General features: G+C 40.1%; 2 protein-coding genes across 2 annotated transcripts; both read left to right on the top strand.

The window, feature by feature from the left end:
• The first annotated feature begins 1020 nt into the window (after positions 1–1020).
• LOC118095436 (vomeronasal type-2 receptor 26-like) lies at positions 1021–12313 on the top strand. The gene is made up of 5 exons (XM_088654701.1): positions 1021–1178; positions 3634–3967; positions 8233–8460; positions 10867–10993; positions 11412–12313. The coding sequence occupies exons 1-5, from the start codon at positions 1021–1023 to the stop codon at positions 12311–12313; spliced, it is 1749 nt and encodes a 582-aa protein (XP_088510827.1).
• A 2330-nt stretch (positions 12314–14643) lies between these two features.
• On the top strand, positions 14644–23557 carry LOC118095435 (vomeronasal type-2 receptor 26-like). The gene is made up of 5 exons (XM_060281218.2): positions 14644–14855; positions 17029–17320; positions 20534–20755; positions 21958–22084; positions 22656–23557. The coding sequence occupies exons 1-5, from the start codon at positions 14644–14646 to the stop codon at positions 23555–23557; spliced, it is 1755 nt and encodes a 584-aa protein (XP_060137201.2).
• Positions 23558–24405: the final 848 nt, after the last annotated feature.

Here is a 24405-nt window from a genome sequence, read left to right as displayed (position 1 = left end):
CCCCTGCCTGCAGGAGTTGAAGGCATTGCTCTCCAGCCTGCCTCCCATTCCCAGGCCACACCATGAAGGTGTGTAGGGAAGCCTATGCTGCTACATTCCCCAATGCTTCATAGCTTCATGCCAATGAAGCAATTTAGCCTCAAGGGCTATCAAACTGTATCCCACCCCAGAGACCCAGACTAGGCAAGGTTGGTTCGCCCATTGGCTATAGCTATCCAGTTAAATTCCCACCCCAAGTCATCCCCCTTTGTTGATTTTAATTTAAGGTCTAAATACCAGTGACCCAGTTCAATTCCAACTCATGTGTCTGCCTATTGGGACACAATGTATGCACACAATTTCCCCTTCAAATTGTGTTTCAGCAACTCTTCTTAAATTTTATGAATGGCATTTCAATGGATCTCCATGATAGACTGGGGTGGAGAGAGGAAAAATCTACCCATTTGAGCAAGGGCCATTTTACTCCAAGGATCATTGAAGGTGGAGTGCTTCTGCTTTTAAACATGCATTTTGGGGGTATTTTTTCCCTATGAAAAAGAGATGTCTACGTATACAGGGCAAGTTTTGAGGCAAAAATGTCCATGTGACTGTTTGGATGTGACACCATATATTTTTTTTAAACCGTCCAACTATCTTTGTTTAAGAATTCCACAGGGAATCTTCAACTTTTACTTGGTTATTACCTCCCCCTTTAATTATATTGAGGACTGTAATTAATTCTGCTGCTTGTCAAAAAATTCATAGGGATAGAATTGCAGCTTCCACTATTATAACTAATAACACAGTACCTGAGAGGTACTATAAATATACCTCTTAGTTTTCAGAGACAGGGCTAGGCGAAGGAGCTGGTGTGTATATGATCACAGATTCTTTGTAATTAGGTTTGTTGATTTCAGACCTGATATAGGGCTATCATGGACACATTCATGAAAGGCTTGTAAATTTGTACTTGTGGTCAGGATGCTGGCATTATTGGTCTGGCTGCTGGTTCTGCTTCCTCACATGACTGGCAAGGCTCACATGGCAAAATGTAGGCTCCAGTATCCACACCAGCCACTTCACAAGTATCACCAGAAAGGAGACCTCATCATTGGTGGCATTACTTCTCAGAGCTTCATCATCTCCAATTCAATAGCATTCACTGAAGAGCCCCCTCAAGCCCTGCCTGAGGAGTTTGTGTAAGGAGTCCAGTACTTCAATTTTTGTTTGCATGGATGCAGTGGCAGACTTTGGACTGTCAAATTGCAGAGGTGGCCTGTTCAAAGCTAAAATCTGGCACCCGCTGCCTCTCACACTCTGTTCTACAGCATTGTTTTGGCACCCGGTGCAGGATAGCACCCAGATTAAGGCAGGTTTGGGTCCCTGATGTGTGTGTGTGGTGGTGGGGAGTGATACATAGTGATACTGGTAGCTCTAGGAACTTCAGCCTCAGAAGTATTGCTGGCTGGGTTGGGCTGTATATAAGGTTAGTACAAATGAAAGGAAGCTTTGAAAAGAACGCAAGTGCCTTAATTCCACATCGTCAAACAAGATGTATAGTTAGCATTCAAATTATGTTGCAGAAGTGTGTTGAGAGATGGCTCTAAACCTTTCACATCTATTTTCTTTCCTTTTCCCCCAGACATCTTTATTGAAAGTTCAAAAAGTACATAATTATATCTGCACTAAACATAGTGAGACGTAAATAAAAGACAGAAAAAGAGAAACAGAACCCGTGTAGAAGGGAAAATAAAGGGGGGGAGACCCAAAACTGTACACTTTACAAAGTTGTTGTTGTACTTTACCAGATCTTAACCTATTACAGTATTTGTAAGAATAGATTCCAAATATCATTGAATTTGTCCATGGCAAGTCTGTGTTTATATGCAAGTTGTTTATATGTTGCAAGTTTGTATAAGTCTTCAATCCAATCATAGAAGGAAGCCACATTTGTATTTTTCCAGTTCATCAGTATCAGTCTTTTTGCCATGGTAAGGGCATGGATAGCTGCTTATATTGTCCATTTGTTCATGTACTCTGTATATAATTCAAAAGGATTTTTGTTCTGTAAATGTAAGGTTGTTCCGTACAGTTCTGTTGTTAGTTTCAGTTACCTTCTGCCAAAAACCTTTCAATAAAGGAAAAGGGGGGGAACCCATTTGTTTTAAAGAAGCATTATCCCTATTGCATCTCCAACAGTTAGATACCTTAGATACCTTTTCTAAACAAACATAATGGGGTCCAGTGTATTCTGAATACTATTTTTTGTTGTATGAGCCTCAATTCAAGGTCCAGAGACACCCTTGTTATAGCATTTAAAACAGTTTCCCACTGTGTGGTCAAAATTGAGATCTCTAATTCTTTATTCCAATCCTCCCTCAGTAACGGTATATCAAATTGGTTTGCTAATAACATAGATTTACATGTGTTGATGGCCTTTTTATTTTGTTGCATAAGAATTACCGGTAGTCAACTGTTTCAATATCTCTGGGGTCTCTGAGGCTGTAAAAGCTGCTGGTCCGTAGATGGTGGTTAGCAAGTGTTTTATCTGGAGATATTGGTATTGAGCATTTTAGGTATCTGTATTAGTCTCTTAAAATAGAATATGTATAAATTCTATCCTCTTTGTTTATCAGCTGGTCTAACGTTAATATACTCAAATTCATCCACCTCTTCCATACAACCATTTCTTTCCTGATTTTTAAAGACAGGTTTTCCCCAAAAGCCACAGCCAGATGGGTGGGGTAGAATATCGTCATAATCATCAACATCATCAGACCCAAGTGCTGCCCATCTTTCTAAAGCTACATAGGAATATTTCAAAGTAGCTGAATTTGGACAATTGTTTTAAGTTATGTGTCTCCAGAATCTATTTTCTAAATCTGAATTGCCTCCATGATTTTTTTTGTCATGTAAATGTACAGACACCACATAGACATCAGGGGCACAAAATTTCCTGAAGCTGCCTAGCACAGTGTTGTTCTGTAGTGATATGTAGATTCCATGGTTACATATCATTTGACTTTAAAAAAATCTCTATTTTATCATGGCCAATGTGGAAACGTCTTATAATTTATTTGTAACACAACTGTATACATGTCTATGCAAAGGTTTTCTTGAATTGAATAGAGTTATTCCCAGTCAACTGGAGGTAGGATTGTAGCCCTAAATTCTTCCGGTGTCCCCTTTACCAGTGCCTCAATCATGCCAAGTAGTTACACACCTTTCTTGGTTATCTTATAACTTCATTTTCAGCTGGTCTTCCTTCTGATACTGTTTGAAGCATAGGAAATAATTGCTTGCTTATTTTTTATGGCTCTGTATTTGTTAGCTTTCTTTGATGTCATAATTTTGTTCAATACTATCGCATTGAAAATGCCTTCTTAAGAAACTGAGTGGTAAGTTATGAGTACAAGTAACATATGATTAGAATGTACTTGGATATAATATTAATTGCTGAGAGTGCATAGAATGACATTTTCTAATGAATTTGAAACACACAGATCAGCTTTGGTAAGTGGATTACCAAAGAAGTAGTCACAATTTCATGTTTTCATGATGTACACTGATCTTGTTAGTTGTTGAATCTTTTAGCAGACATTTTAGAATAAGTTCCCCGAATAAAAAAATGTATATGACAATACTTTTATTCAGGATAGAATCACCTTCTGATACTGAATGTAACTCTAATTTCAGTGTAGTGCCAAAAAATTACCAGCAAATCCTGGCTTTGACTTTTGCTGTAAAGGAGATAAATGAAAACTCACGTATCCTACCAAATCTCACTTTGGGCTTCCAAATCTATGACAGTTATTTTAATGCAAAGAAGACCTGTCATGCCACAATGCTTCTGATGTCCACCCTGGAAAAATTTGTCCCTAACTACACATATGACATCCAGAAGAATTTAATAGCTGTCATTGGTGGACTGGATTCACAAACCTCCATTCATGTGGCAAATGTCTTGGATATCTACAAGATTCCACAGGTGGGATATACGTATTAAGTTCTGTGAATGTGTGGTTTAGGAAGAGAACATATTCTTTGTCCTTCTAGGTTGGTCCTGGTGTTTTGTGACAATTATCTGACATGAATTATGTTAGTTCTTTCTGCTCATTATAAGTATAAAGTTTATCCACCCTTAAGAGCCACCATGCATGGTCAGTATGAAGTCCATTGTTTGGATTTACACACTTGGAGGTGTAATTAATATGTTAACAATTGCAAAATGATATTAAAAAAAACCTCTAATGGCTACCAGTACAAACTGTGTTTGTGTGCTTTTTGTGAACATGTATTTAACCTTAACATAAGATAATAAGAAGTCCATGAGAATCAACACAGTTTTATTTCTCCTTTTTATCTCCTAGTGAAGGGTAACAATTGGCATGCCAAAATTTGCTTCAATTCTAAAGCTGAAATCAAAATGGCATTGAAAGGGATCTAGATAAGCTGTCACATCCAGGAAGGAATGGAATTCAAGTGCCATGCAACACTACCTTGCAAAAAAAAAAGTTCTAAAAGGTGTATGCAAGCAAACTCTATATTGAATTAAAATTAACACTTTATCTTGTGCATACCACAGCCATGTATCCTTGTCAAATCTACAGGTCTGGCATCTTAAGCAATGTAAGAGTTAATGAATAGGAATTATCAGCCAAACAATCTCAATTTGAGATATCTCACACAGCAGATGCAGGCAGGCAAACCGTTATCCAATCAATCAAAGCTCTAAAGCTATAGATTTATTTTTAGAAAATAAATAAGTAAAATAAATAAACCTTAAAAGTATAGAAATATTAATTCTTGTTTCATTCCAAATCTCTCTTTAGCTTATTTATAGCCCTGCTCCAGTGATGAATGATAAAACCCCAGGTCTTCCCTTCCACCAGATGGTCCCTAAGGAAAATCTTCAGTATAAGGGAATTCTCTCGTTGCTTCTGCATTTCGGGTGGACATGGGTCGGGGTTATTGTAATGGACAATAGCAATGGAGAAAGATTTGTGCAAACTGTGTTTCCAATGTTTTCCCAGAATGGTGTTTGCTTTGCCTTTGTAGAAAGAATTCCCACATTAACCTTTGTCACTGATGTTAAAAACGTGTTGGAAGAGGGGGCAAAAATACATGATAAATTGCTGGGCAGTACAGCCAATGCATTGGTGGTTAATGGGGAATCTTATTCCTTCACATTTTTTAGATGGCTGCCATATCTGTCGGAACAAGAACTCATAACAACGACACTAAAAGGCAAAGTGTGGATAGCAACAGCCCAGCTGGTGGTTACTTCATTTGTTTTTCAAAGGACTTGGGATATGGAAATATTCCAAGGTGCATTAACCATAGCAATTCGTTCAAATAATCTAGAAAAATTCCACAGATTTCTAGAGAGCTGTAACCCTTCCAGTGCAGCCGGTGATGGTTTTATCAGAGAATTTTGGCAGAATGCTTTTGCCTGTATTTTTCCAATTCGATTTCAGGAACAGGCCCAGGGCAATCTTTGCACTGGTAAAGAAAAGCTGGAAAGCCTTCCAGGAACTTTCTTTGAAATGGGTATGACTGGCCACAGCTATAGCATCTACAATGCTGTTTATACTGTGGCCCATGCTTTGGGTAAAATATCTAAATCTAGAATGAGACACAGAGCAATGGTGGAGGGAGGTGGACTGAAGCTTCAGAAACAACCATCATGGCAGGTAATGGACTTTATTTTCTTCTGTGACTCAGCAGAATATTTTGAATGAAATAGCACACCATGGAGCCATGGCCTTGATGCTCGACATCCCAATGCAGGGTAGGGTCAAGGGCTGTTCTTTGGCACAAAGAGCCGTTCTGATCATACTGCAACCACACACTACCTGTAAAATCCCTGAATGTAATGTGGATTTTGTTCTGTTATTTAATCATGGAAAGAGCATGGGGTGAATATTCATAGGTAAATGTTGAATGCACTCAACCAATTGGGCCAAGTGCTTGAAAAACATCAATATACCCACCCTCTACATTTTTTTCTTTCATTGCCCATATTAAGAGGTCTCCCAGGGTCAGAGAAGAATCCCTGGTGGCAGGCACAATGCCTAGACTGGTGCTGTCATGTCTACCTGTGGCCTCTGCTAAAGGGTGACCACCACTGATGGCCATGGGAGCTGATTCTTCATGAGCACCAGAAGCCACCCATGCCCCTCCTCCTATTGTGGAGGAAGAGGAGGGAGCACCTGTGTCATCCTGGCAGCCATACTAGCCACTGGGAGTGATGTAACAGAAGGCAAAGAGGCAGGAGTAACTGTTGACATAACCAAACTGAAAACAAGTTAGTTGTGAGTGCAGCAGAATACTCACTTGCAATAGCTGCAAGTGAAGTCTCCACTGGACAGGGAAGGGGGTGTATGGACAGCTAAGTTCACTGCAGGCAGCAGGCAGGTGCTGGAACTACTGAAAACCCATCTAAGGGTGCTGAACCACTGTGGGGTATTGCAGGGACTGATGCAGGTATGGAAAGTAAAGAAACAGTTACTGGTGTCTCCATAGTTCTAGTTACAGGTAGGTAGCTGTGTTGATCTGACATAGTTGAAACAAAATAAAAAATAAAAAAAATTCCTTCCAGTAGCACCTTAGAGACCAACTAAGTTTGTCATTCATATGAGCTAGTTGGTATCTGAAGAAGTGTGCATGCACACAAAAGCTCATACCAATGACAAACTTAGTTGGTCTAACTGGGAGGATTTTTTTATTTTTTATGGTGTCTCCATATCCATAGCAGAGGGGGGTGGGTACAGATGTCACAGCTAAGCCCTCAAGAACAGACACCCTAGCAAACAGTTCACAGTATAAATTAGATTTTTATGCTTTACGTGTGGACTTCTGCACACTGGGTGATCCATTGGTCCTGGCCCTATAGTCAGAATGAGTGGAATGGGCTTTCTTCAGAGCCCCTACCTTGGCCAGTAACACAAAGGTGATGGAGGCATCTGGCTGCAACCACCTGGGGGCTTTCTTGACCACAGAGACCCCCTTTTTGGTGGCTTGTGGGTGATAGCCTGTAAAGAAACATAAATCAAATATACAAGGCAAAGCGACTGTAAAATTGGCACAGGACAAAGGACTGTCTAAATGAGTATTGAATCATAGAGTTGGAAGAGACCACAAGGGCCATCCAGGGCCACCCCCTGCCAAGCAGGAAACACCATCAAAGCATTCCTGACAGTATTGTTCATGCAGCAGGCCCATCTGAGAAGCCAGTGGAGAATACCATTGAGAATGCATGTGCTTATGCAATGAACTCCTATGAGAGATAATCCTTGCAAAGAAACCAGCACAAACAAGGGGAAAGTGGTGAGGTGGGAAGTGAAAACAAGAACTGTAGTGAAAACTAAGGGAGTGGGTTAAAGGTTGGGAGGGCTGACATACAATCAAAAGAAAGTCAGCAGGAGAACTTGTGGCCCCAGAGATCAATAGCTTGTGGGGCAGGAAGGCAATCTGCTGCAGGACAGTATCGCAGACAAGTAAGTAAAGAGTGTGGATTGCAGGTGGTAGGTACCCAGGTAGTTATCAACTGAAGCTCCTCCTCTTCTTGGAATCCCCATAAGTGACCCACTATGAAAAAGGTGGCCTGAAGGAGGCTGCTGCTGATGGAGAGGGACATAAATGCTTTGGCTTTGGCCCAGTTTGGGTCAATACGATACTGCACTCTCCTTATCAGTCACAGAGAGATGGGGGAGTTGTTTAAGCAGCCTGATCTCCACTTCCCCCACCATAGGGCCAAATGGCCACACGTGGTTGTACCATAGCTGCCAAGTTATCCCTTTTTTAAAGGGATTTTCCCTTATGCTGAATAGGCTTCCTCACAAGAAAAGGGAAAACTTGGCAGCTATGGGTTGTACCACACTCCTCACTGCTGGGGAGGGTATCTCTCTCCTCTTCTAGAGGTGAGCAGGGTGGGGCAAATGTGTCCCTCCCCCACAAACATACAAGGATGGTACAAAATTGCCAGACCGATGCTCAGTGCTTGGGAAGCAAGATTCAGAAAGTCCCGAAAGAATGCTAACAGAGAACAGAGTTCATGGAGTGCCATAGATTTCAATCAAATTTGTTTCTTAAGATATGTGCATAGAGCAACACAGTCTGAGTAAGGAATATGTGTGATGTTTTAAAAATCCTCTTTCCCATTGCATATTAAAATAGCAGCTTACTTGTCCTTAGTCTGAAAAACACAACTAGAGCATTTTATAAACTTCTTCCTTTCCCACCCTAATCTAGCTCCATCATTTTCTCAGAAGTGTCTCATTTAACAACAGTGCTGGAGAGGAGGTTTCTTTTAATCAGAAAGGGGAGTTAATAGCTGGATTTGATATTATCAATTGGATTGTTTTCCCAAACCAATCTTTTCAGAGAGTAAAAGTTGGGAGGATTGATTCTCAAGCTTCACCAGGCCATGCCTTCACAATCAACGAGGATGCCATAACTTGGCACAGCTGGTTTAACAAGGTATGATTGCACTGTCTTTAAGCAATACCGTAACAGGCAACACGTGGCTAATAATGTATATATATGTGTTGTTGTTGTTGTTTAGTCATTTAGTCGTGTCCGACTCTTCGTGACCCCATGGACCAGAGCACGCCAGGCACTCCTGTCTTCCACTTCCTCCCGCAGTTTGGTCAAACTCATGTTCGTAGCTTCGAGAACAGTGTTTTATATGCCTGTTGTCTTTGCCCATGGAGTTTTCTTGGCAGGGATACTGGAGTGGCTTGCCAGTTCCTTCTCCAGGTGGATCACGTTTAGTCAAAACTCTCCACTATGACCTGTCCATCTTGGGTGGCCCTGCACAGCATAGCTCATAGCTTCTCTGAGTTATTCAAGCCCCTTCACCACGACAGAGCATTGATTCATGAAGGGGATATATATATATTATTTCACAATTCTTAGAGAAATTATGGTGGAGATACAAATAATAAATCAATACGGTATGAACAAAATTAGAGAAGGTAATCAATACCACAGAGGCAAACAAGCCTTTTAATAGTCCCAATCCTGTAATCATGCCATAATAGAAGCTCCAAGCGTAGCAATTCTTAAACAGAAAATATGAAATAGACTCACAGAAAATAAAAGTATATCACTGTTGCACGGACAAAATTAGACAATATAGTCCATCAGTATTGAAAGAGGCAAACAAGCCTTTCAACAGTCACAATCCTGTACCTGTGCAATAATGGATGATCCAAAAACGTAGTACAGTTTTTCCAGATGACAAACTGTTTTGATAGTAATTCTTCATCAGCTGGTGATGATGTAAAATAAAATCCATTATATTTGCATACAATATAAATATAAGAATGGCAATCCAGTAAGCATAATCAATCATGAATAATGAATACATACCATATGAATGATCTTAACAGGTACCTCAAGTAGCATAAGATCAGCACTCACTAAGTAGTGTAGAAAGCTGATATTGAGGGCCAAGGCATTATATAGGCCATCCCGAGAGTGCTGAGTCGTGTACAAATTCAGAAAATTTAAAGCTACAGAATTCAACATTTAATGCAGTGAATGAAAGCAGTAGCCATATAATCAGAACAATTAATTAAAACAATTAAAGTCTAAATCTGTGTTCAAACCCCCGAGGATACAGGGATTTGAATAAGAAAATTAATTTAGTTTATTGTTGATGTAGCAATCTAATATGATCTCTCCTCATTCCGAGTTGTCCATGTAAAGAAGGTCTGTGTCACTGTGTTGGTGTTTGACAAAATGCTCTACCTATGGTGCATCCATAACCTATTTTCTAATGCAGGAACAATGCTCTCCTATCTGAACACCGACTGCTTGTGTGGTTGATCCAATATAGAGTAGATTGCACAGGCACCTTATTAGATATACAACATTTTAGTCTGGCAGGTGCTGAAATGACGGGTTGTAAATCTAAAATTAGAATGAGCATCATAAATCTCTTTTGTCTGTTAAACAAAAGGACAGGAGACACACCAGGACTGAGCTATCAGCAGTTTGAGATCCTCGATGTAAAAAGTAATTTGCTTTCTTTTCCTTTTTTAAAAAAGATATTTGCGATATAAAAATAAACTAATTAGTCAATGCACATATAAACATAAAGTATGGATCAGGTGTAAGCATTCTCTTTAAAACACACACATATACAACCCCAGGTAGAGGATGAAGCCATGAATTAGTGGGTCTTGTGTGGTCTCAGTAACATCTGCTCTGCAAAGGTCAGAATCTGAAGGAACCCATGACCTTTATTTATTTATTTAAATTTATATACCGCTTTATATTTTTAAGAATAAATCTCAAAGCGGTTTACAGAATATGCAATCAATAAAACATAAATACCGTATATTCTGGCATATAAAACGACTTTTTAAACCCCAGGAAATCGTCTCAAAATTTAGGGGTCGTCTTATACTGGGCTAAACCGGGCAGCGCGGGGACTCACCGAGCAGCGCCAGAAATGTGGGCATGCTCAGAAGCGCTTTCTGGCGCTGCAGACATTTTTGATATGGGCAGCGTGGCACCAGAAATCGCTGCAGACATTTTTGAGTAAAAATATATAGTATATCCTAAATTCTATATTTTAACTCAAAAATTTGTGGGTTGTCTTATACGCTCAGTCGCCTTGTATGCCGGAATATACGGTAAAACAATCTGAAAAAGTCAAATATAAAGTATGCAGTCAAAGCAACATAACAGAAAACTAAAATATTATTTTAAAGATTTCAAAACAAAACATTACAAAGGAGGTTAACTACATTATACATAGTAGGGCTGATGAGTCTGGGTCCTGCCCCCTAGGCCAGGTGGAAAGGCCCTTGCACGAAGCGGTCTTGGACCCCTCACCTTATTCTCAAGGTTGCTATTCCTTCATATGTTGATTAGACCCAACCCCTATCTTTGTGTACTGAGAGCTGCCATCCTGGTTCTAGCAAGCAAGTGAAGGAAGGGGAGCCATTTTGCTGTTATGATTGCATCCCATGTCCAGAAGGGAAGATTGCAGACCAAAATGGTAAGAAATTTAGCATGCAGTTATCAAACAGTTTGCATGTGGTCCAGTTATGGATATCTACACCACAGTTTTTTATCTTTCATGTTTCAAATATGGTGAAATATTTATAAAAGAATGGGCTAGATGGAAATAATCTGATCAATATATGTTTGGGTAACCATTTGTCCCTGGTTTTACACCACGTTTTCAACCAATACTATCCTTTCCAGTTGTTTATCCCCCCCTTAAACCTTACATCTGCTTCCAGCTCTGAGGTTTTTTAAAACTGTTATCTTAAACACATTTGTTATAAGGTGCCCTGATATTTTGTAAATGTAATGAAAATAATAAACATATAATAAACTTGCAACTGTCCAAGCTGTAGACTGGGGGTGGGATTTATTGCATATATGAGAATATCACATCCTCTCTTTTTCAGACATGGGTGACTGCTATGAATGCACAGATGAAAATTATCCAAACAAGAGAAAGAGTTTATGTATTCCTAAGGATGTAAGCTTCTTGTCTTTTGAAGAACCTATGGGAATTTTTTCAGTTGGTATTGCTCTTTCCTTTTCTTCAATTTCAGCTCTGGTGCTTGCATTGTTTGTGAAGTACCACAACACTCCTATCATCAAAGCCAACAACCAGGATCTCAGCTACACTCTCCTCATCTCCCTCCTACTCTGCTTCCTTTGTGCATTGCTATTCATTGGTCATCCACAAAAGATAACATGTCTCCTCCGACAAAGTGCTTTTGGCATAATCTTCACAGTAGCTGTTTCTTGTGTGCTGGCGAAAACCATCACTGTGGTACTGGCTTTCATTGCTACAAAACCAGGATCCAGGATGAGAAAATGGGTGGGAAGAAGACTAGCCAACTCCATTGTTATTTCCTGCTCCTTTATTCAAGCAACCATTTGTATTATGTGGTTGGCATTTTCTCCCCCATTCCCGGATGTTGATAAGCACTCAACTTATGGAGAAATTGTTCTAGAATGCAACGAGGGTTCTGTAACTATGTTTTACTGTGTCTTGGGCTACATGGGTTTTCTGGCTCTGGCCAGTTTCAGTGTGGCTTTCCTTGCCAGGAAGTTGCCTGACAGTTTCAATGAAGCCAAGTTCATCACTTTCAGCATGATGGTATTCTGCAGTGTTTGGATCTCCTTTGTTCCAACCTACTTGAGTACAAAGGGAAAATATATGGTAACTGTGGAGATCTTCTGTATCTTAGCTTCCAGTGCCGGCTTGCTTGGATGCATTTTTTCTCCCAAATGTTACATAATTCTGTTGAGACCGGATCTGAATAACAGAGAACAGGTTATGCTAAGAAAATGTTGAAGTGTATGTGCAGTATATCTGTGCCCTTGCTATTTCCTGCTATCCAGAGCTGTATGTGCATTCACCACAGTTTTTACGATTTCCTCTCCCATTACCTGTCATATAAATCTTCACCAACAGTATAGATCATAGACGATTAATTTTAAACACTGTTAATAAAAAAACGTCATGTGTGCATACTCAAGCTCTTCTCTTCAAATTGTGTTTCAACCAGGGACGTAGCAAGGGGGATACAATGGGAGCGGGCCACCCCAGGTGCCACCCTGGGGGGGGTGACACTCGGCATGCCCCTCTTTGGCTCGTCCCTTGCCTCCGCTCACGCGTGCCTAGAAGGTGAGCGAGCAAGCTGCGGAGCGAGAATTTTTACCGGGTGACATGGCAACGGCACCTCCCAAGCCGCCCAGTAAAAAAAACTCACTCCGCGGCTTGCCGCCACTGCCGCTCCAGCACCGTACAGACGGTGCCGGGATCGGCGCTGGAGCGCCGTCGCTATCAACCTGCAATGCTGCGCACATGCGTGCAGCGTCGCGGGGTGCCGCTCCGGGTACTGGAGCGGCTTCCTCCATCACTGGTTTCAGCAACTCTTCTTAAAATTTCACAATTTTTTAAAAAGAATCACATGGGTTTATAGTCTTTGCTGTTGCTGAGACATATGTAACTAGTGAATTCCTTATAGACTATAGCCATAGAACTTATTATCCTAAGGTACTCTCAACTATAGAATAGCAAACTCTACCACTAGTGGAATCTATTTTAAGAGAAACAATTATTTTTTGCCTTTTGAACCATTGGTCTTGAATGTTCTGAGCTATACATTAACTAATGCTGCTTTCACATCCCAGGAGTGAGGCATTTCAGGAGTCTTTATATTAAATAAGAAGTCTTGATAGCTTTAGCAATGCCACTCCTGCTCTTTTGAAGAAGGAATTTACCACACAAATTATCTTTCTTGGAAGAAGAGATTAGTTGGTGTGTCCCATGGGGAGGAGATCTTTGTGAGCACATGGGAAGCAGTGCCCAATCAGCGGGGAGAGATCAGGCTGTTGTTTAAGCTTGCTCTGCCCCTCCTCCTTCCTCTTTTGCCCACCCTCACTTGCTCTACAGTATGGAACAATTTCCCCTTTTTTCTGCACTGCAAAGTTTGATGACAGGTGAGGAATTCTGAGTAGGGTAGGGGCCGAATAGGAACATTTGGGGAGCTCCTGATTGGTCACTGAGACTCCTCATTTTTGGCTACTCCACATCATAAGGTGCTTTGATTTTCTGATCATATGTATACTTATTTGATCTTGGCATTCAATGTGGGTAGGTAAGGGAATTTAATAATTGGCAGAAACCCTAAAGTATGATTGTGTTAAGAGCACTCTTGAGTTATCTTCCACAGCCTGTAGTATCCTTGGGCTGCCCTTTGGTGAACACTGGGTAATAGGACGTGAGAGCACATGTTGTGTTCACAAGCCCAAGGCTCGCTTGGCATTGAGGGAGATTTTTTTTCCTCAATCCCTCTAGAATGTGGCTGTTTACATGCCCAGTGAAGTAGAAGGATGCTTTGAGAGTACACACTTAACACTTTAGATTATGGTTGCTTTGTACTTGAATATACAATGCAGCCAGTTCATGCACATACAGAGCAACAAGATTTGGACATCTGCTTCACTGATCAATAACACTGCATGCTCACCATCTCATGCAAACATTCTGAGCCGAGGGCCACCATTATTAAAACATGCTGGATAAATTTGTATATTGAACCAAATTGGGGGGGATGTCAGTGACATTACTATTTACTACTGAGGAGGAGGGTGTTGCAATGCCTAACTGTCAAACAAGGGTTCAAAGCATTCATATAGTCAGTCTCAAATTGAAAACCAGGCCTATCTTATTATCAGATGTTAATTCAAGTATTTTTGGTATCCTTTACTCTTGACAGGTCATTCAAACCCCAAGTGTCTTTCAATACCCTGTCAAGTATAAAAATGAAAGCTTTTGTTCAGATGACGGAAACATTCCCCCCCCCCTCCCTGAAATTCCCCAGAATGACTCCAACTTTAATTTGGTGATTATCGTACCCTGCAGTTAAAGACCTATAATTATTTTTGTTTTTCAAAAACCCTTGGGAAGCTGGAGTTTTCACTCCTAACACAGTCTTATAAATGTAAAATAAAATTATTTAGCATTCCGAGACAGGTCTAGTGATGTACATTGTACATTGAGATTTAGATTTCTGGTTCATCAGGCCATTGTAATAACGGTGACACATGTGGCATTGCTGTAGATGGAAACAGGAGAATCTGCCTATAGAATGAGTATTTGCACTTGTGCTCAGAATGATGGTCCTTGTGGTGTTGCTGCTCATTCGGCTTCCTCATATGGCATGCAGGGCTCCTGTAAAATCTAGGGTCCAGTATCCACACAATCCACTGCACAAATACCATCAGAAAGGGGACCTCATCATTGGTGTCATTGCCTCTCAAAGTTTCATCATGTCCAGCTCAATATCGTTCACTGAAATACCACCTCCAGTATCAGCTGAAGAGTTGATGTAAGACATTATTATTATTATTATTATTATTATTATTATTATTATTATTATTATTTCCATTTTCTTCATTTGTGCAGGGTAAGAGGTGTCATGGTGTGATCACATCAGGCCAATGAACGTTACTTACTTATTTACTTTTTATTCCAATGAGCTCAACGTGGTTCTTTTCCTCCCCCTTTCATTATCACAGCAACCCTGTGTTTTCAGCTGAGAGACTGTGACTGCCCAAGGTCAACCAGAGAGTTTCATGTCTGAGTGCATATTTAAACCTTTGCCTCATAACACAGTGCACACCTTCAGTAATCTGAATCTATCATTTTCACTTCGTCTCCTATTAACTACTTTAATGCCAAAGGACACCCTGATCATGGATTTCTTCTCTCTCAATTGCCCTTAATGTTAATGCTTGAAGAAAATATCTGCTTCTTATCATGGATGGCAGAGGCAGTACTAGAATCAATTTAAGTTCCCACCCACTCAAAAACTATGATCAGTTAGTACCTCACACCAAGCTTCTCTAAAATTACTGTATTCGAGCTCACATTTCTCTCACACACCTTCATTCTAAGTCCTCATTTCCTCTGATATTGCTTCACATACAAGTTGTTTGTTTCTTTAGTCTTATTTGTATCATACGAATCTTTAAGCATCTGTAATTGACTACTGCCACACATAGAAACGGATGGTAAATGTTAATAGTATATAAGAAGAAGATTATTCAAATGAATGTACATACTGTAGGATTAGAACATAGTTAGACATATAGTTAGAAACAGAGTTTATGTGTGAGGTAATCCAAGCTATTTTGAATCATATAGATTACAATAGAGCCTTCTCTGCATTGGTAAATTATCAAGACATTATCCAGAATTCCAAATTTCCAACACTGATGATATTAAGCAACTGATACTATCAGTGTGCATCAAAATGTGAAGTTATACATACTGTCATGGTAATGTATCTATTATCTTCAAATATTTTTTTTATTACATCACATTATAATAAATTAGGCCCACAATAATTGTATTCCTGTGAGGGACTGGGCAGAGAAGGAATGGTGGAGAAATGATTTGTTTTGCCATGTGTATAGCGCAACCTGACTTGTTAACTAAGTGAAGATTCCCATAGATGTGTAAAATAGGTGAAATTGCTGAAAAGCATATAAAAGGAAAGTAGCCTCTTCTTTAACAGGGTTGTTCAAAAAATCATTTATTGTAGCAGCTTGCTTCATTCAGCACGTGTTGTATTTTTATTCTTAAGTCAGTAGTAAGGGAATGTAATCAGGTAGAACTGTATATGCATAGCACATTCAACCACATTAACGGGCATGGGAATGAGTAACAACAAGAAAGGCTCTGCCATTATAAGCCTCTGTCAGGGAGTGGACAGTGTAGGAGGAATGGTGGAGACAGCCTCCCCATGCTGACCCTTCCAGGGAGGAGGAAGAGGAAGACAGTACAAGTGGTACCTCTGATTAAGAACTTAATTTGTTCCAGAGGTCCGGTCTTAACCTGAAACTGTTCTTAACCTGAGACACCACTTTAGCTAATGTGATCTCCTGCTGCCGCAGCACGATTTCTGTTCTTATCCTGAAGCAAAATTCTTAACTCAAGGTACTATTTCTGGGTTAGCGGGGTCTGTAACCTGAAGCGTTTGTTTGCAACCCGAGGTACCACTGTATAGAGTTACAACAGTGGTCTGATTCCCCCCCTCCCAGAAACTGGCGAACCTTTAAAGTAGGAGACAAATTGCTCAAAGACAGAGGGCACTTAGCAGTGCCTGTAGGAGAGACGATGAGATTGATGTGGGAGATACGTGTGTGTGTGTGTGTGTGTGTGTGTGTGTGTGTCTGTGTGTGTGTGTGGTGATTCACTCAGGACAAAGGCATTATCCAAGAAGCTGGGTTCTGTAGCCCCTCTCTGTAAATGCTGAATAAAAAGTGGAGGGTGAGAAACGTTTCCTTGTCTTTGTACATTCCTGGGCAACCTCCCCGGGAATCACAGGCAGCAGCCTGACAATTCCTCAGTAAGAAATATTGTAATTAATATTTCTGATGAAGATATTTTAGATCAGAGTGCTAATTTTATTCAGTGTGGAATAACTGGTACACTGATATAGAATAAGTGATGAATGTGAGATATCCTTCTTAAACAGAATGTAACTCTTGTTCTAGAGTAGTACCTAAAAATTACCAGCATATCTTGGCCTTGGAATTTGCAGTAAAGGAAATCAATGAAAACTTCCAGTTCTTACCCAATGTCACCTTGGGCTTCTACATCTATGACAGTCATTTTACTGCAATGAGGACCTATCATGCCACCATGTTACTCATGTCCACACTGGAGAGATTTTTCCCTAACTATGTATGTGACACGCAGAATAACCTAATAGCTGTCATTGGGGGACTGGACTCCGAAACCTCCCTTCACATGGCAAATATCTTGGATATCTACAAGATGCCCCAGGTAAGATGTTTATGGGTATATTTTTGTGTACATGTCAATATATGTAAAAGACTATTATAGAACTGTAACACTTCTGCACACATCCTCATGTTTGACAACAGAAATAGGTGCATTTTATGTACTCAAATATTTGTGAGTGCCATATGTTAAGTCAAGGACACTTATACATTCACAATGGAGAGGAAGAAAAATTGTTGTGAATTTACACTATAATTATGTTGGTGACTATTTCTTTAAATGATCAGAATACTTATCACCCCCGCCCTGTTCACATTGTAAAATGATAAGATTAGTCGCCAGGGTAGAGCTGACCTTTCCCTTATATGTTTAAGTAGCTAATGTGTCAGAACAAAAGATCCAGCCAGAATCTCTGTCTCTGATTCTTAAGAGTAATATAGCTGTGAATGAATTAACATGATCCTCAGCAACTATTTGCCAGAGGCACACTGCTTCCAATGCTGGAGGCAATATATACAAATAATTACATAAGAAATGTAATGTTTAATGTATTGGCAGTATGAGCTGGGTAATCCCCATTCCAAAACTTCCCTCAGAGATAAATATATGGAGCAGAGGTATTTCAAAAGTGTGCTGGCAATACAGCAGTTGTGTTCTAGGATTGGACCTTCTATGTGTTCCCCACCTGTTGGAAGTTTGGAGCCCTATGAGAATTTGATTTTTCAGTGGTGAAATCATATGTGGGGAATACTATTCCTAGTGTGACCTGCCTAGCACCATCCTTGTCTGTCTTCAGTCTTCAGGACCACTTTGGTGACATTGGGCTTTTGTTCATTAATGTTGCCTCCAATGGTAGTAGTGGTTACCTCCCCTCCTTCATAATTCTTTTTATATTTTTTCCCATTTTAACAATATAGGATATTTATATACTCTCAATATGAAAAATCCAAGAACAAATACATTTTAGCTAGTATATAGCCCTGCCCCAGTGATGAATGATAAACATATACAAATACATTATTTGTTCCTGGTTTTGTTCTAGTGCTTACATTTAAGTGGGGTAGGTAGGACTTCTGCCTGTTAATATGTTACTAGATGAACATTTTAAGCATTGTATTGCATTCTTTATTAACTTAAATTGTTATGTACTAAATTTCTTTTATGTGACGTTTCCCCCCTGTGCAAATCAGTTTGAGACTTATTATTGTATAATGTGACTGATAAATGCAAACAACAACAATGATAATGATTGCTGTTAGAAAGAATGCAAATGCCTCAAAATACTGAAAAAGCCCAAGGGAATTGTATAGTAGGGCAGTTTATAGAGGGACGTGGGTGGCGCTGTGGTCTAAACCACTGAGCATAAAGCTTGCCAATCAGACGGTAAGCAGTTCGAATCTCCGTGACGGGGTGAGCTCCTGTTGCTCGGTCCCAGCTCCTGCCAACCTAGCAGTTCAAAAGCATGGCAAAAAGTGCAAATAGATAAATTGGTACCACTCCGGCAGGAAGGTAAATGGTGTTTCCATGCACTGCTCTGGTTTCGGTGTTCCGTTGCGCCAGAAGCGGCTTAGTCATGCTGGCCACATGACCAAGAAAACTGCACACAAATGCCGGCTCCCTCAGCCTGTAAAGCAAGATGAGCACTGCAACCCCAGAGTTGTTTACCTTTACCTTTAGGTATAGTTATTTTATCTTCATTTCCTTCTCTCTTAATCTTCTTTTAGCTAGTATATAGCCCTGCCCCGGTGATGAATGATAAAACACCAGGCCTTCCTTTCTATCAGGTGATACCAAAGGAAACTATTCAATATGAGGGGATTCTCTCTTTGCTTTTGCATTTCAAATGGACATGGGTTGGGGTTGTTATTATGGATACTACTGAAGGAGAAAGATTTTTGCAAACTGTGGTTCCAATGTTTTCCCAGAATGGCATCTGTTTTGATTTCATAGTAAGAATCCCCACACTAACATTTGTCCCCAACATTAAAGAGATGTTTGACGAAGGGGAAAAAACATATGCCCAAGTGATGGCCAGCAAAGCCAATGCTATGGTGGCATATGGGCCGTCTTATTCCATGGCATTTTTTAGATTTTTCCCATTTTTGTCAGAAGAAAAGCAGGTGTCAGCTTATCCAAAAGGCAAAGTGTGGATCAGAACAGCCCAGGTGGAGCTCACTTCATTTGTTTTTCAGAAGGATTGGGATATGCAAATTTTCCCTGGGGCCATATCCTTACAAATTCACTCCAGAGATCTTCCACGTTTTCACCAATTTGTGGAGAGCAGAAAACCCTCTAACACCCCACAAGATGGTTTCATTAGGAACTTCTGGCAAAATGCCTTTGGCTGTGTGTTTCTGCATCAAGATATGGATGTGGTGGAAGGGGACATTTGCACTGAGGAAGAGAAGGTGGAGAGCCTTACGGCACCATTTTTTGAAATGAGTATGATTGGCCACAGCTACAGCATCTACAATGCTATCTATGCAGTGGCCTATGCTTTGCATGTCATGTCCTCCTCTAGACTCATGGGGTTGTTGAATGGAGGGAGACTGAAGCTTCAGAATCTACATCCATGGCAGGTAATGTAGGAATTCTTTGCCAACTTGGGCTACTTTGGGAGGAAGGGTGGAGTATAAATGTAATAATGAAAACAAAATGCTTAACATGCTCATATGGCAGTGCACGGGTGAAACTACACCTTAATCCATGTATTAAATGTCTCCACAAACTGTATCAGTGTTCACATTTTAACCTTCCTTCCACTCTCTACAATTAAATTATTTTTTCTCCATGATCTCGGCATGTAACATAAGCACAGTATATATGTCTGCACAGGGCTTTTTCTTCAGTGGGAACTCAATGGAACTTACCGAAGTTCCTGCACCTCTTTGGTGGGCATCATTGCCATTCTAAGAGAACGAAGGAGGTGTTCATGGTGAATTCCAGCACCTCTTTTTCTAGAAAAATAGCACTGTGTCTGCATTGTCTGAATGTCATATTCCTTCTGCTATCTCAGAGTCAATAATCATTGAGATGAATAAGCTCTTCCATCACACATTGGATTGGTCCATCTTACCTTTCGCCCAAAAATGATATATAAATAAACCATCCATAGGATCGAACCCCTAGTTTTCTTGGGTTTTCTTGGGTTCACCACTTCACAAAGCTGTATCAAATAGAAGACCCTGAGAAAACTTCAGCTAGGAGCAAAAGCCCAATCCGAATCCCAATTTACCCTTTCCTTTTTCAATTTAGGTCCATCATTCCCTGAGAACTGTCTCATTTAACAACAGTGCTGGGGACACAGTTTCCTTTGACCAGAATGGGGAGCTAATGGCTGGATTTGATGTCATCAACTGGATTTTTTCATCCAACCAAACTAAACAGAAAATTGGCCAGTTAGATCCTGAGGCTCCTCCAGACCAAGTGTTCACTATCAATGAGGATGTCATAATCTGGCACAGCTGGTTTAACCAGGTAAATTGCTGCTGTTAGCAGTTTAGGAACTTAGCTTTCATCCCTATATGACTATTGCCATCCTGTGCAATGTGAATTTCTTGGGGGTTTTCTGCATTTCATTTCTCTTTGAAGTGTTGTTGTTTAGTCGTTTAGTCGTGTCCGACTCTTCATGACCCCATGGACGCCAGGCACTCCTGTCTTCCACTGCCTCCCGCAGTTTGGTCAAACTCATGTTCGTAGCTTCGAGAACACTGTCCAACCATCTCATCCTCTGTCGTCCCCTTCTCCTTGTGCCCTCAATCTTTCCCAACATCAGGGTCTTTTCCAGGGAGTCTTCTCTTCTCATGAGGTGGCCAAAGTATTGGAGCCTCAGCTTCATGATCTGTCCTTCCAGTGAGCACTCAGGGTTGATTCTCTTTGTAGTAACAATTTATAATTCCCCAGCTTCCAGCAACTTGTGATAACTGTTCAAGCCTTTTGTGAAATAAGCTGTAGTCCACAGAAGTTTGTGCTCAAATACATTTGTTCCTCTTTAAGGTGTGAAAGGCACTTTGGTGTTTTTGTTGCAAGAGAACAAATTTACACCTCTGGTTATTATATCAAATACCATTTTGAAGTCTCCAGCCCTAGGAGCCTTCATAAGTGAGCTCTTTCCAGAGGAGAACGATACTGTGTGTTGGCCAGTAGGTAATGGTCTTTCCCCATCCTCCAGCCTTAGAAGCCTTCATAAGGGACATATTCCCAGAGGAAGAACTGTAAATGGAGAGTGATTCTGTGTTGCCCATCACCACTGCTGCCCCACCTCCAGGGCAGGAAACCTTCAGAAGAGACTTGCTGCCATGGGTGTAATGTGTATCTTAATGAGATGAATAGGGTGAAAGATTATGAGTCATGATGGTATGGAGAGTGTGTGTATCCACTTAGCAGTGCTTAGTTTATTATTTGGCTGCGATTTGGTAATATTGTTAGTATAGTTTTCAGATTATAAATGCTGCATTGATTAGTTAATCATATAATACTTTTGCTTTAATTGTGATATTTAGCTTATTTTTAGTTATTGCTTTTCTAGATGGTTTCACTAATGATAATGGTATGTTAATTATTTTTTGTTTGAAAGCCGTTTTGGGATTCATTGAATGAAAAACCTCCTTAGCTATATAATCATTCAAATAGTGCATTGTTCTCAAAACTGCTGTTCTCTCTTTCCTTTGCCTTCTTAGACTCGTCCACTCTCAGTTTGTACTGACAGCTGCCATCCTGGTTTTAGCAAGAAAGTGAAGGAGGGGGAACCATTTTGCTGCTATGATTGCATTCCATGTCCAGAAGGGAAGATTTCAGACCGTGAGGGTAAGAAATACACTCTACCTAGAATGGGTGTAATTTAGCAAAACATGAATTCTGGGTACAGGTAGGTAGTCATGTTGGTCTGACACAGTCAACAAAAAAAGGAATGAATTCTGGGGTTGCTTTTCTTTGGTATTTACATAGGGTTGCCATACATAGGGGAAACCTGGACATATGGCAGCCCTAATTTACAAGTTCCATACAAATCTTTGTTCAATAGAATGATTTGGTAGGTCTGGATGGCAATTTAAAGAAAAATGTATTTCTGGTGATACTTGAGGACAGAGTACAATTTCAAATTAAGACATTAGCCAACAAGTCTTCAGATATTTTTGATGAAAATAAATGTCATACTCAAATGCAAAATGGTAAGGTTCATTTTAATAAGAATCTAATTTATTGTTCCCCATTTTTTGCTAGTATCTGTCTTAACATTTTTAAACATTTTTTAAATTGAAAGTTGGAATAAAAGTGACAAATAAATCCCTTGTATCTGTGCATGATGAACAGCTAGGGTATTTTGAATAAATTCAATACACATATCTGAGAGTGAGACCACACCTTTATTTTTCAGACCTGAGCGACTGCTATGAATGCACAGCTGAAACCTTTCCAAATAAAAATCAGGATCTCTGCATTCCCAAGCACATCAGCTACTTGACTTTTGGAGAACCTTTGGGGATCATCTTAGCCTCTTTTGCTCTTTGCCTTTTTTTGATCACAGCTTTGGTGCTGGGAATATTTGTGAAGTGGAAGGATACTCCCATTGTCAAAGCCAACAACCGGAACCTCACCTACACCCTTCTTATTTCACTTCTGCTCTGTTTCCTGAGCGCTCTGCTATTTATTGGCAAGCCTCACAATGTGACATGTTTCTTCCGGCAAACTGCTTTTGGCATCATCTTCTCAGTGGCTGTTTCTTGCGTGTTGGCAAAAACCATCACAGTAGTTCTGGCTTTCCTGGCCACCAAACCAGGATCCAGGATGAGGAAATGGGTGGGGAAAGGACTGGCAAACACCATTGTTTTTTCCTGCTCCTTTGTTCAAGTAGGCCTCTGCATCATGTGGCTGGTCGCCAACCCTCCGTTCCCAGATGTTGACATGCACTCATTGACTGAACAAATTGTACTAGAATGTAATGAGGGATCGGTGACTATGTTTTACTGTGTTCTGGGCTACATGGGGCTCCTAGCTTTTGTGAGCTTTACTGTGGCTTTCCTTGCCAGGAGGCTGCCTGACAGTTTCAATGAAGCCAAGTTTATCACTTTCAGTATGTTACTTTTTTGCAGTGTTTGGTTATCCTTTATTCCATCGTACCTGAGCACTAAGGGGAAGTACATGGTAGCAGTGGAGATCTTTTCTATCTTAGCCTCCAGTGCTGGGTTACTGGGTTGCATCTTTTCCCCAAAATGTTACATTATTTTGCTGAGACCTGAGCTGAACAACCGGGAACAGCTAATAAGAAGGAAGCCTTGAAGAATATATATTTCTGAGTCTTTGCTGTTAAGTGGCGTTTCAACAACAACAATAGCTAAGATATATCATGATTCAAATTACATGTGAAAGTTCGAAAGCCATGCACAATCCTGTCACTGTCCAAAAAATTGTATGAATGTATGCATGTATGTGTATCGAAAGTAGGCACAGCTTAAATTCAAACATATACAATGAAAAAGAAGGCTGTTGTGAAATCTAGTAAGACTTTTAAAATATTTTTATTTATTTTCCAAATTATTACAAATCAAAACAAATTACTTTAATTTAATACAATTTTTGAAATAGGTTTCCCTGCTCCTGTTGCCAGCATACATCAATCATTTTCTCCCATAGCTGCATCATCACTTATTTAATATCTAATTGATCCTTCACTTCTTGTCGTTAGTCCATTCTTGCAGCTGACCACATTCTTTTTCCTCCTTTGTTACCTCTTATAAACATAAAATCCATTTCACATACATGTTTTTTTCAGACCTGGTGTGCTGGGAGAAATAATATTCCATTGTTCAGTTCTTTGCAGTGTTTATCTGGATGGGACCACATCACATTTCATTGCTTCCTCTTTTTACCGATTTGCGTATGAGGTGCGGCCATAAATAACTCACAGAGTACATGTCCTACGTCCACCATTAAAATTATGCTCTGGAGTTCTTTCTCGGCACACAGTTAAAAGCAAAATCTTTTCTCAAATTCAGCCTCTTAACAGTTCTTCTTGCTCTGCATTGCTCCTTCATACTCCGGGACCAATCCAAAGATAATTTTTTTAAAAAAAAAGTCTATTCAACCTAAGTCAGGGGAGGGCATAATAAAACCTTGTTAAATTCCTT

Source organism: Zootoca vivipara, chromosome 12 (genome assembly GCF_965207765.1).
Source record: "Zootoca vivipara chromosome 12, rZooViv2.hap1.1, whole genome shotgun sequence".
Taxonomy (NCBI): Eukaryota; Metazoa; Chordata; class Lepidosauria; order Squamata; family Lacertidae; genus Zootoca; species Zootoca vivipara.
The sequence above is the reverse complement of the archived record's forward strand: the minus strand, read 5'-3'. Positions and strand labels throughout refer to the sequence as shown.